This window comes from Dicentrarchus labrax, unplaced genomic scaffold (genome assembly GCF_905237075.1).
Source record: "Dicentrarchus labrax unplaced genomic scaffold, dlabrax2021, whole genome shotgun sequence".
NCBI lineage: Eukaryota > Metazoa > Chordata > Actinopteri > Moronidae > Dicentrarchus > Dicentrarchus labrax.
This window is the reverse complement of record NW_026136709.1, coordinates 20292877-20309464: the sequence shown is the minus strand read 5'-3', so window position 1 is coordinate 20309464 and position 16588 is coordinate 20292877. Positions and strand designations below refer to the sequence as shown.

General features: G+C 38.7%; 1 protein-coding gene across 4 annotated transcripts in view; it reads left to right on the top strand.

The window, feature by feature from the left end:
• Nucleotides 1–16588, top strand: part of LOC127369697 (cadherin-18) — a 151870-nt gene that overhangs the window by 88782 nt on the left and 46500 nt on the right. For all 4 annotated transcript variants that reach the window (XM_051411315.1, XM_051411316.1, XM_051411314.1 and 1 more), the window contains exon 2: nt 3301–3867. In XM_051411315.1, coding sequence (XP_051267275.1) covers nt 3637–3867 — 231 coding nt within the window. In that variant the 5' untranslated portion in view covers nt 3301–3636. The remainder of the gene's footprint in view (nt 1–3300; nt 3868–16588) is intronic.

Genomic DNA, 16588 nt, shown 5'->3' with positions numbered 1-16588 from the left:
TAATCAGTTAATCATAATGTCAGCCCATGTCAAATTTTTGCGGAATATGAAGCAAAAATAGTGAAATGATGTGTAAACTCCACAAGAAACTGATAAAATGATCTGGTTGGTGTTATAATATTTATATAATCTAAATGTATATATTTTGTATTGTCAACAAATCCCATAAAAAGACAAAAATAAATAATAAGCAATGTGTTAATCCATCCCAAACCCACTGATTAGGACGTAAATCTGTGGAAGCAGGTCATATATATATATGTGTGTGTTTGTGTGTGTGTGTGTGTGTGTGTGTGTGTGTGTACTGTAGTGGCAAACATTGCTCAAACAGCAGGAAATAGTGGATTTGTTGGGGACTATTTTCAGCAGTGGATTAATACACATTTGGTGCTCTAGTGTTTCCGGCTGCCAATAGGTTTATGTGGGAAAGTAAATTACTGGCCTGTGTGGTAATAGGAAGAAGCTTTATTAGGCTCTGGTTACACAGAAAAATACTTGTCAGTAGGATCATTTAGTAGGATTGTCAATTTGACAATAAGAAAACTTTCAAGCTTTATCCTTTAAAATAAAACAAATAAAAAAAAACATCAGACATTGAAATTAAGGTATATAAACAAAACCAGATCAAAATAGAATTGCATTGTAAACATAGCCATCATTCCAAATTCTTTGTGGCTGCAACTGTGCATATCCTGTTAAATGCTGCACATATATGAACATGCCACGGGCAAAAGGCTGCTCAAAACAATATCATCATCATACAAATGGGGAAAATTATTTCCATCGGCAGCCAGATGCTGTTGATTTCATGGCTTCCCGAAATGTATTTTGTTTAGAATCGGCATGATAATCAGACAATTAGGGGCCTGATTGAAGAGAGCCCCAGGAGGCGAAAGTGAAACCACTGGAAAATATATTCTCATTCTGACACAGAATCTGACTCACCCAGGTACCACAATTGTCTCACCGATGCTTCGACTGTGTAGGAGAATTTGCTACAGTGCTGTTGAATCATGATATTATTGAATAAGAAAAAAAGATTCTGACCCAAAAGGAAACACCTTAAAATCTCTGAAACAGCTTTAAAATAACTACTCCATCCGTATTCTTTGCAGGGTTTGATCTATTTTTTTCAGTAACTGGGCGATAACAGGGAAGGCAGGGTTTTGGGCGTAGCTCTACCTATGCAGATGAGAATTTTTTCCCAGATTACACATGTTTAGTGTGTGGCTGAGTATTTATCCTCTGCTGCTCTAATCTAAGTCGATGTAAAGCAGACATTGCCTTCTCTTTCACTGCCTAGGCTGGCAGCAGGTATTACCCATTACAACCATTGCACCTAGTCAACATCACCAACAACTATAGTTGAGCTGCATAATTTGTATGTAGAGATAGTTGAAACATGGGGATTAGGCAGGGATTTCTAAGCATCTTAATCCATATATATGTGAAAATATTTATATTTGTAAAAAAAAATACTCAGTGATTATCCTTCAAAGTATGTGACAGTCGTAAGTTGCATTAATGTCTCGTTTTAGCATTTCTCTCTAATGTTGTCACATGCATTGTAGGAGATAGAGAGCAGCAGCCTTTGAAGTCTGTCAGCTCCTAGATCCTATTAAATATCAAATGCATGTGTTTGTCCTCTCAATAATCCCCACAAAGCTGCTATTCTGTAGCACTTTGAATGTTGGACCAACTCTTCTACTTGAAGTCAGTTTTTGAGACTGTGGCACTTATTATTATGTATGGGAAATGGCCCAGACTTCTTTTGACTTTTGTTTGTTTTCAATGCTAATAATGCAGGTAAATGGGGTGGCAGTTTTCTTTATTTTTGTGACAACTTGGTATGACTACTGCATGCCTAAGAAGCATATGGGTGAGATTCAAAGGGTTGCACACCAGCCTCCACTGAAACAACCTGTTTATGAGTAAACTAGCAATATATATAATCTGAGATAACTGAAAACTGTTACAATTTTAGTTTTACAATTGTTATTGTGTCAGAACACTTTTTTAAGTGAGAAATTAACCATTTAGGTTTTGAATATGTGGTTGATTTATCAAAATAATAATTCATTTTGAAGGCTAAACTTCAGTCTCAGAGCATAAATCTAGTGTTTGTTGCTAGTCAAATTTATTTGGCCCAAATTAAAGGGTCACATTTTTATTAACAATGGACAGCGCGGCTGTCTCTGGGTTCTTCTGGCTCCCTATATTTGCAGTGGATGAATTGCAGTGATAATAATGGGTACATTTGAAAGCACAAAGAAAAAATAGTTAAAAGGACCATTGAGCTGCGAATATTTGTCACACAGCAGGTGTTTTTAAGTATAATCAGCAGAGCATGGCAGAGCTGGTCATGTCAGCAAGACCTATTTTTTTTCCCCCGTTTGCAAGACCTGGTCCCGGTTCGAACTTGACGTACTCTGGCTGTATAACAACAGAAATTAGAAATCATTATTTTCTTTAGTAGCGACTGATTTTATTCTTAAGCAGCACTTAAGTAACATAACTAACTTACTAGATAGTTCTCCTTAATACCTCCTCTTTACGATAACAGAATTGCACATGCAAGTGTAATGCAAATTCTTAGGGACTAGCACAACTTCACTTGAATGCTCACTAACATAGAAATTCAAAAATGCTTCCAGTTATTTTTTACTGCTTCAATGCCATCTTCAATGTATAATTTTGATTTAGAAAAACAGTTTCCTTCTGTGTTTTCCATTTCACTGGCTTCTAAAAATCACCCTGCCTTATACGTCTGAGTGGTTTGATGTCTGTCCTTATCATAGTAAATGTATTTCTTCCTGCCACACTTATTATTCACCATGCTGAGGCGCACACTAAGCCTCGCAGTATGCCCCGGTCGTGTTAAAACATCCAAATCAAACCGTATTCAGATTTGTTTTAATAAAGCCAACTCATCCTGTGAGTCACGGGGCCTGGCGCTGCTCTGCTCTGATACATGGCTCTGACCTCACAGGGCAGTATCAGTCACTAAGAAGCGCTTTGACCTTACAGACATAGACAACCTTTTAATAGCACTGTTTCTGCTCAAGTCTAAACTTGTTTATATCATTTGCACAATGGCAAAAATTGATGGAATACTGAAACTAGATTTCTTGTTGGGTCCTTGTGCTTTATCACAGTCAACCAGTTTTAAGTGCATGTCCTCATCTTTAAGGATTTATGGGTTGCAATTTAATTGGAGGGAATTAGTGGACATTTAGCTCCTAATATCCATCAAATTAATCTCTAACTCTGTGTTTCTCCTCCCTCTCCTCTCTCTCACAGGAAATCCAGAATGGCTTCCGGGATTAACCTCTGCTACTGGTAGAACTACCCAGAAGTCCACGTCTATTTGCACAGCATCTCACAGCCTGGGAAATTCCATAATGTAAATGTATCTTGCTCTTTTTTTCTTTCTTCGGTAAAACCATTGGCTTTGTGCCATGAACCTTAGAGGATCTACCGGGACCGCTATTTCCTTAGTTTGGATTTAGATTCCTCTTTTTTCGGACTACTGCACGGGTCTGCAGCGGTGGCTAGTGGTGGCGGCTGCGGCGGCGGTGGTGGGAGGACCTTATCACCTTGGAAAACGGGGATAACTTTACAAAAGCACGCGCCACCATGAGGATATCCACCACCTCCTGTCTCTGTCCCTTTCTGGTCTGCCTCTGCTTCATCCAGAGGTGCTACGGGGCGAGCCACCATGTCCCTGCCAAAGTGCCCTCCAAGAACCAGACCAAACTGGCCAATGGGGAGACGGAGGTGCACCACAGGCCTAAGCGGGGCTGGATCTGGAACCAGTTCTTTGTTTTAGAAGAACACATGGGACCAGACCCACAGTATGTGGGAAAGGTAGGATTTTTATTGAACTGTCTGCAACTGTTAAAAAAAAGAAATCTTTTGATCCCAGGGAACTTGCTTTTGAACAGCTTACTTGGCATTTTTCTCTCTCCTCTTGTTTATTGAGAAATGGGTTACAGCAGGAGCAAGCTGTTCTATTGAGGTAGATTGCCACGTCGGCATTGTACATGCTTCTATTATCTTCTGATGTGGAAATTCAGGTCTCATTTGTGAAGGTGTGTGTGGTTTTTTTTTTTTTTGTCCTGTCATTACGATGTCTGACTGATTTTCCTCTCATGTTAATGTCCAAAAAATGTTTTATTCTCCATAATTAAGGAGTGCCTCCCAGCATGCCTGTCACTCTGGGAAGCCAGCTATGCAAGAGTGGATTCAGTTTGAAAGTGAGAATAGCCCTCTACATCAAGCTATCTTTGAAATGAAATATTAGATTTGGTCTCTCTGTGGGAAATGAACCCAGATTTGATCTCTTGGTGGGAAATGAACCACCACAGTGAGAAATTGGCCAGTAGTGCAATGGGGACATAATAAGCCAGGGCGCCTCATAGTTAGAACATTTTATGAATGTAATTTCAGTGTCTTTTCAGCGTGACTGCTTGTGCATAGGGTACAGTGTAACTTGGTTGTTGGTGGTGACTTTTCTGTTAGCTCCACAATAAGCCACAGGGAGCTGGTTAAGTCCTCTGCTTGCAGATTGCCTGCCCTTATCTCATGAAATGTGTTTCTCCGCTGCAGTGATCATTATTCTAGGCACTCAGGCACAGACTAATCCCCTCAACCGCACTCCGAGAGAAAGAGAATGAGAAAGGCAGAACGCTCCTCTGACTGCACATATGTCTGTATTTCAACAACAGCGCCATTTGAAGGGAAAAAGGGAAGAAAGGAGGGATGACATGCTTGGAAAAAGGTTGAGGCGAAAACAAAATGAACAACAGCAAATATCACTTTCCACCTCAAATGACTGTTTATTGAATGAACCTGGGGTTTTAATCACTGATGTCCTTGCGAAGCTGACAAAGCAGGAAAGAAAGGTTATTTATTGGTGAAACATGTTTTTGCTAATATTATTTGACGCATGAATGGACCATAAAATCCCACAGTGCCAACAAAAACAATCCCTCAGCACTGTGTCCTGAGTATTAGACAATAACAGAGGTATTTGCAGCACATTCAAAGCGTCAGTTTGTTGATGGGCTAACTGCACGGAGACGTAGTTACTCTTACTCTTACTTTAAATTCGTCCACTGCTTTGAAGTTCACGATTGCTTAGTTTGCTGGCTGGTTTGGCTGATGTGCTAGTTCTACTCCTACCTTAAGGGTGTTGTTGTTCTGTGTGTGTGTGTGTGTGTGTGTGTGTGTGTGCGTGTGTGTGTGTGTGTGTTTGTGTGTGTGTGTGTGTGGCGGGTGCAGCTGATGAAAGCAAAATAAACATAAACAGCTAATCCTGGATGATAATAAAGCACTGAGAAGAAACATAAACATTATTAAGGAATCAATTTGACATGCATGTTTAAAGAGATGAGGTCTCCAGATGGTTAGCACAAAAAAACATTTAATTATGTGGGTTGGGACTGGTGTGCAGTGTCCTAATGTGGCCAGGAGACAGAATGACCCTTAATTAGACAAAGACAGGGGAGGAGGAGGGGGAGGAGGATTAATGCACTCGGCACGTACTGCGCTGTATTGTTTTTTTCTTCCTCCCTTTCCTTGATTAAAAACTCTGGACATTAGCAAGCAGCAAATGAGCAGTTCCACTACAGGGAATTGCCAACACTTTCTTTGTCGATAATTACCATCATCAAAAAATGGGAGGTTCTGAAACAGACATTTCATGATAAGATGCGTGGAATAGTGCACACAGAAACAAAATTATAATTATTGCATGGTCAACATAAAAAAGCAGATGTGTGCTAAGAAATCTACAATGTCAAACAGTACATGCACACCACAATGCAATACTTGGGGTTGGAAATGATAGGTGTACATTTTACCAACACTTTCACATAAAGGACAGCACAGTTACTAGAGGGACTTCTGGGAATAAGTGAAGCGGCCAGTCTATCAAGAACATTTTTAATCCCCCTGAGGTATGCCATAATCCCCAGTGACACCTTTCTGGGGGGCTGATGCATTTGGGAAATGACAGCTTTGTGCATGAGTGAGACGCAAATGCTGGGTAGGGGACAGGGCTTGTCCAGATACGAGACAGGAGACAACCCACTCTCCCAATGGGAGGTGTGTATGTCTTCATGTCAATCAGCTCAGCGTGGTGCTTTGATGTAGCTGGGTAGGTTACAAACTGGATGGTAATTTTCAGAATACGATGCAAATCCCCAAAGTATGAACTGCAGTGAACTGTCTGCTGTAACTTAGTTGGAGGAGCAGTTGAACAGTTGCAGTTGTTGGATAAAAGAAACAGAGCCTTGGACAGAAATCCTTGAATCGAACTTCGTCATTGGGTGTCTGGCCGCTGCTAAAATATACAGTAAATAATTGAGATTTGACAGAATGGGTGCTTCATCCCAGACCAGGAGGAATACCCCTTGTCTCATCATGTGTTCATTTGCAGAGCAAAGTAGCAACCTCTAAGAAAGGTGCCTAAATGTTTTATTCATACATCTAAAAATGGATTGTGCTGTGACAGAATCGGGCAACTGTCTTGTCGTATGTACAGTAATAGCTTAACAGTGGGAAGGGGGGGGGAAAGTGAAGCCAGGTTTTTACATAAAATTGCTTTTCACCCACACTTTGCAATGCAAGAAACAGTCCATGCAGAATAGAATGTTTTCAGTGTTAAAGCAGTGAAGTGTTACATGAAATAACAAGGAAAATTTCACAGCCAGGGTTACATTATTAGCCTACTCGGCATCGTTGGAAAGAGAAACATCCTGAAAATGGCAGAAATAATACTTTAACAACTGAGTGGAAGAAATACTGTTTGTGTGTGTAGTAGGGCTACAACTACATATTTTCTCTCTTTTACTTACTGTTTTCATTGATTTAAAATTTTTTGAAAGTAGTGAAAAATCCCATAGCAGTTTCCCAGAGCTCAAAATGATGTCTTCAGATTGCTTGTTTTGTCTGACCATCAGTAGTGAATTCTCTTTACAAACTCTCTTTGATAACTTAAAGCAGTATTCATTGACTTGTTTTGGTCAATTGGGCTGAACAAGATATTACATTGGCAGTTGATATGCTGAATGCATTACCTAATAGTTGGATATTTACATATTGAAGACACACAACAGTGACACAGGCATTCATTTGAGTTCATGTATTTGGCCACCTAATGCATATTGGACAGAATATACTCTAATTCACTCACTAATTTTAATTTTATTCTCCACCAGCTCCTGAGGGAGGGGAACTGCTTTCTTTAGCTGCTAATATTGACCAGCTAGTTGCCAACTTTGTATGTCTGCTGTTTGGTGCTGTACAAGTAACTTACAGTTGGTTTTATCAGAGCTGCTGTGTCCTGCTACATCTGGAAATGAGGTCGATGAACCCAAACTGAACCAAACCGTAAGTTGTGAGCATTCAAACCAAAACCATGAGCCAAAACAGCCTAAAAAGCCTTGTGTAACCTAATTTTATTGTGATGCCCCACTGGATGCATACATAAATACATACATAAATGCAACATGGCTTTCCAGATGTAAACACTGTCTGTTTAATTTTATTATGCACCTGAAGAAGTGCTAATGTAAATTCTAAGCCAATTGTTAGTTTGGTTAAGGAACAGCTCATAGCAGGGTAAAATATTTAAGGTGCATTGCACTTATTTTGTGTTAATATTAAAATCATTCAGCTTTAAATTGTTGTAAATTGTTTAAATTGCTTGTTAGCCACGGTTAGCAACCAACCAGTCTAGCGTGTAGTTGTTGTTGTTTTACGTCATCTAGCGCGTGCCGGTAAACGTCCCATGCTGCGTTCATGCAGGCTCGGAAATGCTGAAGCCTACAGAACAAACATCAGTTATAAAAACCTGATACCGATAATTCCCGACATTACATTTTTTAGTGAATATCGGCCAATAATATCGGACATCCCTAGTAAATACTGTGTGTGCACAAGTGGCAAAGAGTGGCATTCACAGATTTTTTTTTCCCACCTGGCTTTTAGGCAGTCTTTCTTTGGAAAGGCTCATTGTTATCTGGTCAGGGATAGAATTGTATCTGGTGTGCCAAGTCCTCGATACGGTCTCACTTTCACCAAACAAAAGATGATAAAAAAAAAAAGTAAACTCAGCCAACTGCAGAAAATAACACTTGGACCCTATGACTGCTGCCTGTGCAGGCATGCGTAATTTCCAAAGTGCATTCCTCTGTCCTCTGGCTGAAACGTTCAAACATATTAGCACCATTTAGACACTTGAGACTAAAACCATTCGCCTTCACTCACTGCCAGAGCACAAGGCAGAAACATGTTTTCCAAAGCTGATCCGCTGACGGTTTCATTTCTGTCTCATTCCAATATCAAATTTTAGCAGCAGTTAAGAGGCAGAGCCATTAAATGAGTGTCAGCGTTGCTTCCGGGACTCTAATAATCTCATTACTGTACATCAAGAAGTCAACCATCCTGCTGGGAAGACAACGATTCATTCTCTTTCTCCCTGTAGATGTCAAAATAGAGGACAACTATTAGGGCGGATCTTGGTTATGTGCATCAACGGCACGTCTTCAACACGCCCCTCATCACTGTCTCTTGATGTATGGTCATTAGGCGGGCGCTCCATCATCAGGGTTTACTGTGACTGTTACAAATCAATCGAAGAGAAGGGGGCGCTTAGAGGAGTTGATTGGGAGGGTGCATGGCCAAAATGTGGTGATAATCAGACAATCAAGCACGCCCACATTAAAAGTGATTAAGTCCTCTTGAGTGAAGTAAAAGAGCCGAGATTTAATCAAAAACGAACCCACGCCCCCCCCCCCCCTTCACTAATTGCAAATATGAAGCCAAGGCACTGATCATCAGCAAGGGCACATAGCCTGCTTCTCTTCACTCCCCCCTGCTCCCCTCACCATGTGCATTGTTGATGGAATAAATGCTTCACACCCTGACTCCCACCTTCGACTCTCACTTCCGCATCGACAAGACCTGCTTTCAACATTAAAGCAATGCAGTTTTAATGAATCTTTTGCAACCAGCGTGAAGTTAATGTTGCTACTGTTTGTCTAATGCCAGTCTGATTCCAAGAGTTGTGAAATCACAACAATGAATACACAGACAAACAAAGATGTTTGAGCTTGCAGTAAAGCATGTACAGCTATTTGTATCCTGCATCTCTACAAATGTGCTGCGCCCTGGTGTAGCCCCCAGGCCTGTTTAGCTGTGTCATAAAGTTGATGTCTCACTGAAAGTTCAACTCCCTGGAAAATCTATAATAAATCAGCATTGGATCAATCAGTTGAAATGTAGCCACCATGGTTGTATTTTGACATATTTTATGCTCTGTGCCTGGTATAACATTTGATCCTGGATCTCATTTAATTGTCACATGCTGAGTTTTATGATGTACTTATTCAGAAAGAAATCCTTTTGTTGGCCTTCTTGCACTCGTTCTACACAATTCGTAATGAGCGGACATAACAGCAAGCTACATCCTTTAATGCAAGCAGAAAGCAAACAAGGCTAGCTAGGCACATACATTATGTGGATCTGTAAACGCAATACAACCAAGCCATTACAAAGGACATTCACCAATAATGCAATCCAACCAGGCACATACATTATCAGGATCTGTACAATGAAAAGGAAAAAGGAGCAAAATAGATGAAGGTCAAGCTGTGTAGCAACTAATAATCTGTCAGGATGGTACTCAATAGAGCGTATCCCCCACCGGTGCTATGTAATTCTGAAGATTGTGTTACAAGTCATGTACTCCCATTTCTAAAAAGTTGATATTTTCCATGCTCCATTAAAGTTTGCCAACATAAGGAGATTAAGTCAATTTCTTGACTTTACCTGAAGATAGACATGAGCTATGTCTGTTTGAATTGCAGCCACTTTTGCAGCATTTTGGCTGATTATCGCAGCACCATGTGGCCAGTCAGCTCTATATTTGTTCAGCAGAAAAATTGGCAGGAATAAAGTAATTGGCATGGTGGTTATGTCTAAACCAAGACTGAATTCTGTAATTGTCCATGTTGGTCTATTGGTCCACAAATGGTGAGCCTGAATCTGCTTTTATCTGCTATTGGTAAAGATTTTTATTGGTGGTAACGTACATTTCATAAGTTATATATGCTTATATGCTTTTGGCCATCATTTGCAGCTGTAATGTTTGTGCTAATATTTGTTTGTAAGATATTCTCTTGTACATAGGTGTTTGTTTGGAGGGCTGGTTGCAAGATAGATAGATAGATAGATAGATACTTTATTTATCCCTAGGGAAATTCAAGTATCCAGTAGCATACAAAATACAAAACATACATTACATACATTAAACATACATTAAACTAAAATTAAAAACCCTAACCCTAAAAATAAAATAAAATATAAAATAAAATAAAATAAAATTAACTTATAACACAGTAGCTACAGTAAACAGTGCAAATAGTAAACAATGCAAATTGAGTGGAGTGCAAATGGAGGTAGCTCTGAACTAAATAGCTGCTGGGTAATGTAATTATTTTTCAAAATTGGAACTGAAATAATTAAATTAGACGATTAATTGATAAATCAATTGACAGAAAGTGAATTAGCAACTTTGAAAATAGTCATTCATTTCACTTCAAACATTTGCTGCTGTCAGCTTTTCAAATGCAATGTTTTGATGCTTTTCTTTGTCATATATAGGCCGGATAACACAAGCAATGTGAGAAATTGGCCATTTTCTGGCGATGAATTAATATTGATTCATTAGTAGTAGCACTTGATAATATGTAATTAAACATCCCTTTGATTTAAAATGTTATTAAACATGCTGTAGATCTTATGGTCCAGCCCTATAACCTACTTATAATTATTTTATCAAGAGTGTCTCATATATTTCAATACAGATTTTGAAATAGTATCAACAAGAATCAGAAATCAGGAACCAGTGTAATTGCTTTAACATTTTGTTAACTGTGTTTCTCATACAGGTGCAAATAAAATAATACTATTTGCTGCTTAAAGCTTCACCTTTTATTTACCACTGCAATTTTCACTCTCTACTCTAGTAACTCATAATTTGTGACTTTTTATTTGTCATCAACCCTGACAGACTAAATGAGTGACTGAATAATAAGTTACAGCTCTTGTTTGATTACATTTGTGACCCATTAACTTTATTATATTATCCTGCATTTCTACACGAGTAGGAAATGCTATTTAATTTAGCTGAAATAATGTTGTAATGGCAAACATCTGTCAGATAAGGGGATTGCTTTCTTCCTCAAATCTCTTCTTTCCTCGTAACTGACTTCGACACCTGACAAATGAAAGAGCTAAAGGTAGACTGTTTGGCTGTGAGCACCAATTACCTTGTGAACACAAACAGTTTAAGGTTATACTATTGATAATGAGCACACAGAGACCAAACAGTGGAAGCACGTACCTTGTTGACAAAAGAAAGTGAAGATACACTTTCACTCAGGTTGCTCCTCTGGGCATATGATGAAATTAGAAGTGAGGTTCTCCTTGAGATTGGAGTGTCTTTGCCAGCGACTTCAGAGCCCCAGACTCTGTTGATCTCTTTAAACTCCTCAGAAATGCATTGCCAGCTGCAAGACGCCCGCCACATGCCAGTCATCTATTCCACTAGTCTTTAATAAAGTCGCCCATAGAGACAGAGAGATAAACACAATCCCTTGTTTTGATGCCCCATGGAGGAAAAGGATTCCTCTAAGTCTTTATGGGGACATGACAAAACAGCAAGGTTGCAGAGGTTATAATTTCACCTATCTCATTATGTCTCCCTGGACTTAACTGATCAGTGTGTGTATAGGAGATTTCCATACATTTCCATTCATTATTTACTGCATTTTACTTCCATTTTTGTTTCCCCCTCTTTCTTTGTCTTGCCACATAAGTGCTGATGTATGTTAAGCTCATATCAGGCCTGCTCTGCGGTTAAACAAAATTGACACTAATTACATTAAGGCGGGTAGTCATGAAATTTTCTGTGTGATCAAAATGAATGATGTTTAAATAAAATATCCCAACCCTGAAGCTGAAATGCAGTAGCAGCAGCCTCTGTAGAGAAATGGAGCCCTGTATTTGAAAACATGTGACAGAAATTTGCCCCAAGCCCAGTTTTGTACAATCAGCTTTGACTAAGAAAGTAAATATGTGAAATATAAACTGTCCCCTGAACAGCAGCGAGGGAGATCTCTGTCCAGAGAAAATTGGACACTCCAAATGGCTTTTTTTGTTCTTTGGTATCATCAAGCAGTCACAGATGGTTAGTAAACACGAGAAAGTTGTTAGCAGTTCTATCAGTACTGATTGTTGTATGTTGTCTTTTTCTGGCCCTTAAAGCTACTGTGCGTAACACTGAGGAAGATTAATTGGTAGAAATGGGAATAATACCTTCATGTAGTCCACCATGTTAAACCGCCATGTTTCCACAGTATCCCAGAACAGACAACACTGACTCTAGATAGAGTCGTTCACATTTTTTGTGCATTTCACGGCCACCGCAGTTTCTCCTTTGTGCTTGCAAGGGGAGGGTGAAGTGAGGGTGTTTTGCGATCTGCAACTACACTGCTAGATGCTATCTAATCCTGCACACTGGTCCTTTACGACTGCAATCGATTATTTAAATTTACTTTAATGTTGCAATAGAAATATAGAGTAAAGGCTTTTCTCATTGTTGATTGTCCATTGAGAATGTAACACTAATGCATTTTAACTCTTTGTCTGAGCATAGCAAGCTAAAATACCGGATGTGTCCGTTTGTCAACCCCAATCTAGCAAGTCATACATTATGATGAAAATGCTATGTAAGTTGCTGTCTTACGAGGTAAATCAAAATAAGGATGAAAATATATGTCACACTGGTTGGAGATCTTTTTTTTTTATTATTTTAAAGCTGCATGTGTCTACATCGAGCTCCATCAATCAGATGGTTAGGGTCTGACAGACGAAATCCAGAGCTAAAATGTCTCCTCACAAACGTAATTGCTGTGAGTGCATGGTAATAATTGAAGGTTAATTCAATAGACCTTCACACATGTATTCTGATAGCTGGACAGTAAAATTAAAATAAATTTTTTAGAGTGTTTAGTGAGTAATTTAAAATGAAACTTCCTAGTAGAAATGCTTTTTTAGAATTTCTGACATAGGTTTCACGTCTTACATTAAGTACTGGCTTCTAAATGAAAATGTATATTTTTACTTACTCTTGCTGCCATTTTGAGCTTCATATAAACAGTTTTTATTGAGGTTTATCACTTTATTTGCTGAATACTCTGGATCCTCTGGATCTTGGATTTCCTTATCCTTACTAGAGTCGCAAAGGTTTAGAACCCTACTGATGATTAAAAAGGTCAAAATATGTATCATTTACAAAGAATGTAAGACACATCTATCATGAATACACAATGGAACATGATGGGATATCATGGAAGATGAGGGTGATTTTGAAACTAATTAAGACCACCTAACACACTGAGAACACCTCACACCTTTAATTCAGCGATCCTTATCGCTCAATAACTCTTTTATGATTTGAATGTTGAGTATACGCATGTTGTTTCACTCTCTGCTGTAGTTTCAGCCTGTGATGTTTGTGTAATGGCTCGCAACCTGTTGACACTTTTATCACCCATAGATTTTGGAAGGCAGTAGTCGCCATATGCATCATTGGTTTGCACTTTGCCGAGCATGATTTATTGGCTCCTGGAAAGGAAGTCAATGGCTAAATTAGCACTCTGACTGAAGGCGTAATTTCATTTATGAGCTGGAGTTGCAGAGTGCTGCTGGACAGAAGTGGATATATCCTTGTATTAGTTATGCAAGTGGTCTGTCTTTAAGTAATAACTCTGGTTCTCTGCATTTAAATGATACAATTTGTACGCAGGAATTGATTATCTTCCATTTCTTAATGTCGTTCACTACATTAACAATTCAAAGAGTGCATAAATGGGCCAAATCGTGTCAACATAGTAATTGGTCCCGTCCACACTGCCATTGATGTGTAAACATGTTCTGATTTCTTGCTTTGAAGGTTGTATTTCATATTAGTACAATCTAGCAACTGATTAACTACCTGATTCAACAGGATCTTTGACTCCTTATCTAATTACAGGCTTGATATTTACCATCGAAAGGACAGTCGGCTCTCATCAAGAGTCAAGCCTGCAATCAACAGCAGCTTTCTAATTAGTAATTAGTTTGCTAGTCCAGGTTTTGATTAGATGTGGCCCGAGGACCTCTGCCGTTCAACTTGTTAAATAAGTTGTCTGTGAATAGTTGCTGCACAGTTATCCTAATGCACTCTACAGGTATACAGGCTGTCCAGTCATGTCACATCTCCCAGTAGTGATGTCTGATTGAGGTCCAGTGGGGGATTAGCAGTAGTGAAACTGTAATTAATTATGCAACAAAAAGACTAGAACTACTAATTAATTATGCAACAAAAAGGCAAGAAAAGGGCGTGTTATGTGGTTTGGTCAGTAATGGGGTTAGTGGCGCTCTAATGCTCTGAAAAGCATGATGATTGATTGTTTCTAAATTTGGGTTACTGTGAAAGTAGATTGTGCCTTGTTTTCAGCTCTACTCTGTACTGCAAAACACTGTAGCTGTGTCCCAGTTCAAGGACTGCACCAGTCAAACGTGTTTACGACAAAATCATAGTAGTTGGTTGGGCAGTTATTTTTGCAAGCTTTACAGGGGAACATTATGAAAATCCCTACGTACCAAGCAGATGTAAGGCTGGGCAATATGATATAAATGAGATAGATATATATATACACTCACATCAATTGATATCACTATACAGTAACTATTACCGGAAAACAACATTTGGAAGGATCTATGGGCAGAAATGGAATATCAATGTCATAACTTACTTTTTCAGTATAATCATCTGAAAATAAGAATTTTTGTGTTTTTTATTTATTTCTTTCTTTTGGGATGAGGCTTTTATATTTTAAGAGAGTCACCTTTCATGGAGGCCGCCATGTTGAAGCAACATTTTTCTACAGTAGACAGGAGGACAAACCAAACACTGGTGCTAGATAGGACAGCCACCTTAGTTCATTGCGCTTGGAAGCACAGGCGAGGGAGTTGCAATCTGAAAACACCTACTCTTGTCTAAGAGCTCAGCCAAAGAACCTTCATTAAAGCTTTTAGAGACTTTATGGTTGTACTGTATTACATAAATATCACATATTTCAATTTTCATTTGAATGTTAAAAGTCAGGGTGTCACAGATGCTTGCACCCCTGAACGCACTACACTAGTAGAGTCAAAGGAGTCATATCCATGTAGATGAATCTCAGCTTGTGACTGCTGTTCTTATTTGTCTGCGTTTGTCATTAGTTTTTAATTTACTCAGCTTTAATTATCTTCTAATGTTGTAATTGTTTTGACTGCACCTGCAGTTTAGGCACAGCAGATTTGGCCTCTGGAGCTCCGGTAGTGGTCTGATGTTATTGATAATGCTCATTTAAAAGACTTAAAATTACCTACCTTTGTAGGAAGGATTCAAATTGTGATTCATCACTTCAAGTCCCTTTTCATGCAGTTTTTGAATTTATTATTTTGTCTCCCCCTCTACATTTTCGTACTTTGTTTTTATGATATCCAGGCTTACCCAGGCTGTGTATATATTATAATGTGAGGAAGGGTAACATATTATCTTCTCACAAACACAGCATGAATTATTTATTTGCAAGTATGTATATCTCATGGACTCCAAAGGCTTGCATATATCTAGTTTGAGACGAAACTGAGGTACGCTTTGGAATTCAAAGGTTGTGTTCACAGCTCATTGATGTACATCCACAAATATGAAATACAAAAATACCACCAGTATGTAAAGCGTTGCCAATGCACAGTACAAATTGATTGCTCTGTTATGTTGAGCTGTGACACTTCCCTGTGAAAAAACAGAAAAAAACGTCTGTTTTTTTTCCGAACGTGTTTTATTCATGGATGAAACAAATTAAATTGTTTAAATGATAATGTTACTGTGGCGCCCTGGGTTGAAAATTTAGTGGTATTGTAAAATATATTTATAAAGTCTCAAAGTGCAACCCAGCTGAGCAATTGGCATGAAAGTCTTAATCCTCTTGGTGTCAATTATGGCTGAACAAGTGACTCGTTTTTCTCTTATTCCTCTCTCTCCTGGTGAGAAAGAGACAGCGCTCTTCCAACTTTAACAGTCTTGTAAGGATTTCCCTCCAAACTTTAATCTCTAAAGATGCATTTCTTCAGCGATGCTCGGGTACAGTCAAGCCTGAGAGAAAAATATTGAATAATATAATGTCCGAGTTAGATGTTTGGAACAGCTGAAACATGGGCTGAGGACCACCATGCAGTGCAGTAACGCTGCAAAGTTACTGCTATATAAAGCAAATATGGAGATGTGGAAATGTATTCTTTTATTTCTTTGTTTTGTTGATTAATCCATTTAATATTTTGTCAATTAGTAATTTTGCAAATACCAACTAGTCTAACTAGACTACTTCAAAATCCCAAGATCCATATTTTCTTGTTTTTGTCAGTCTAATTCCATTCACAATAAAATAAAACTAACAAATCCGTAAAATGTTCACATTTGAGA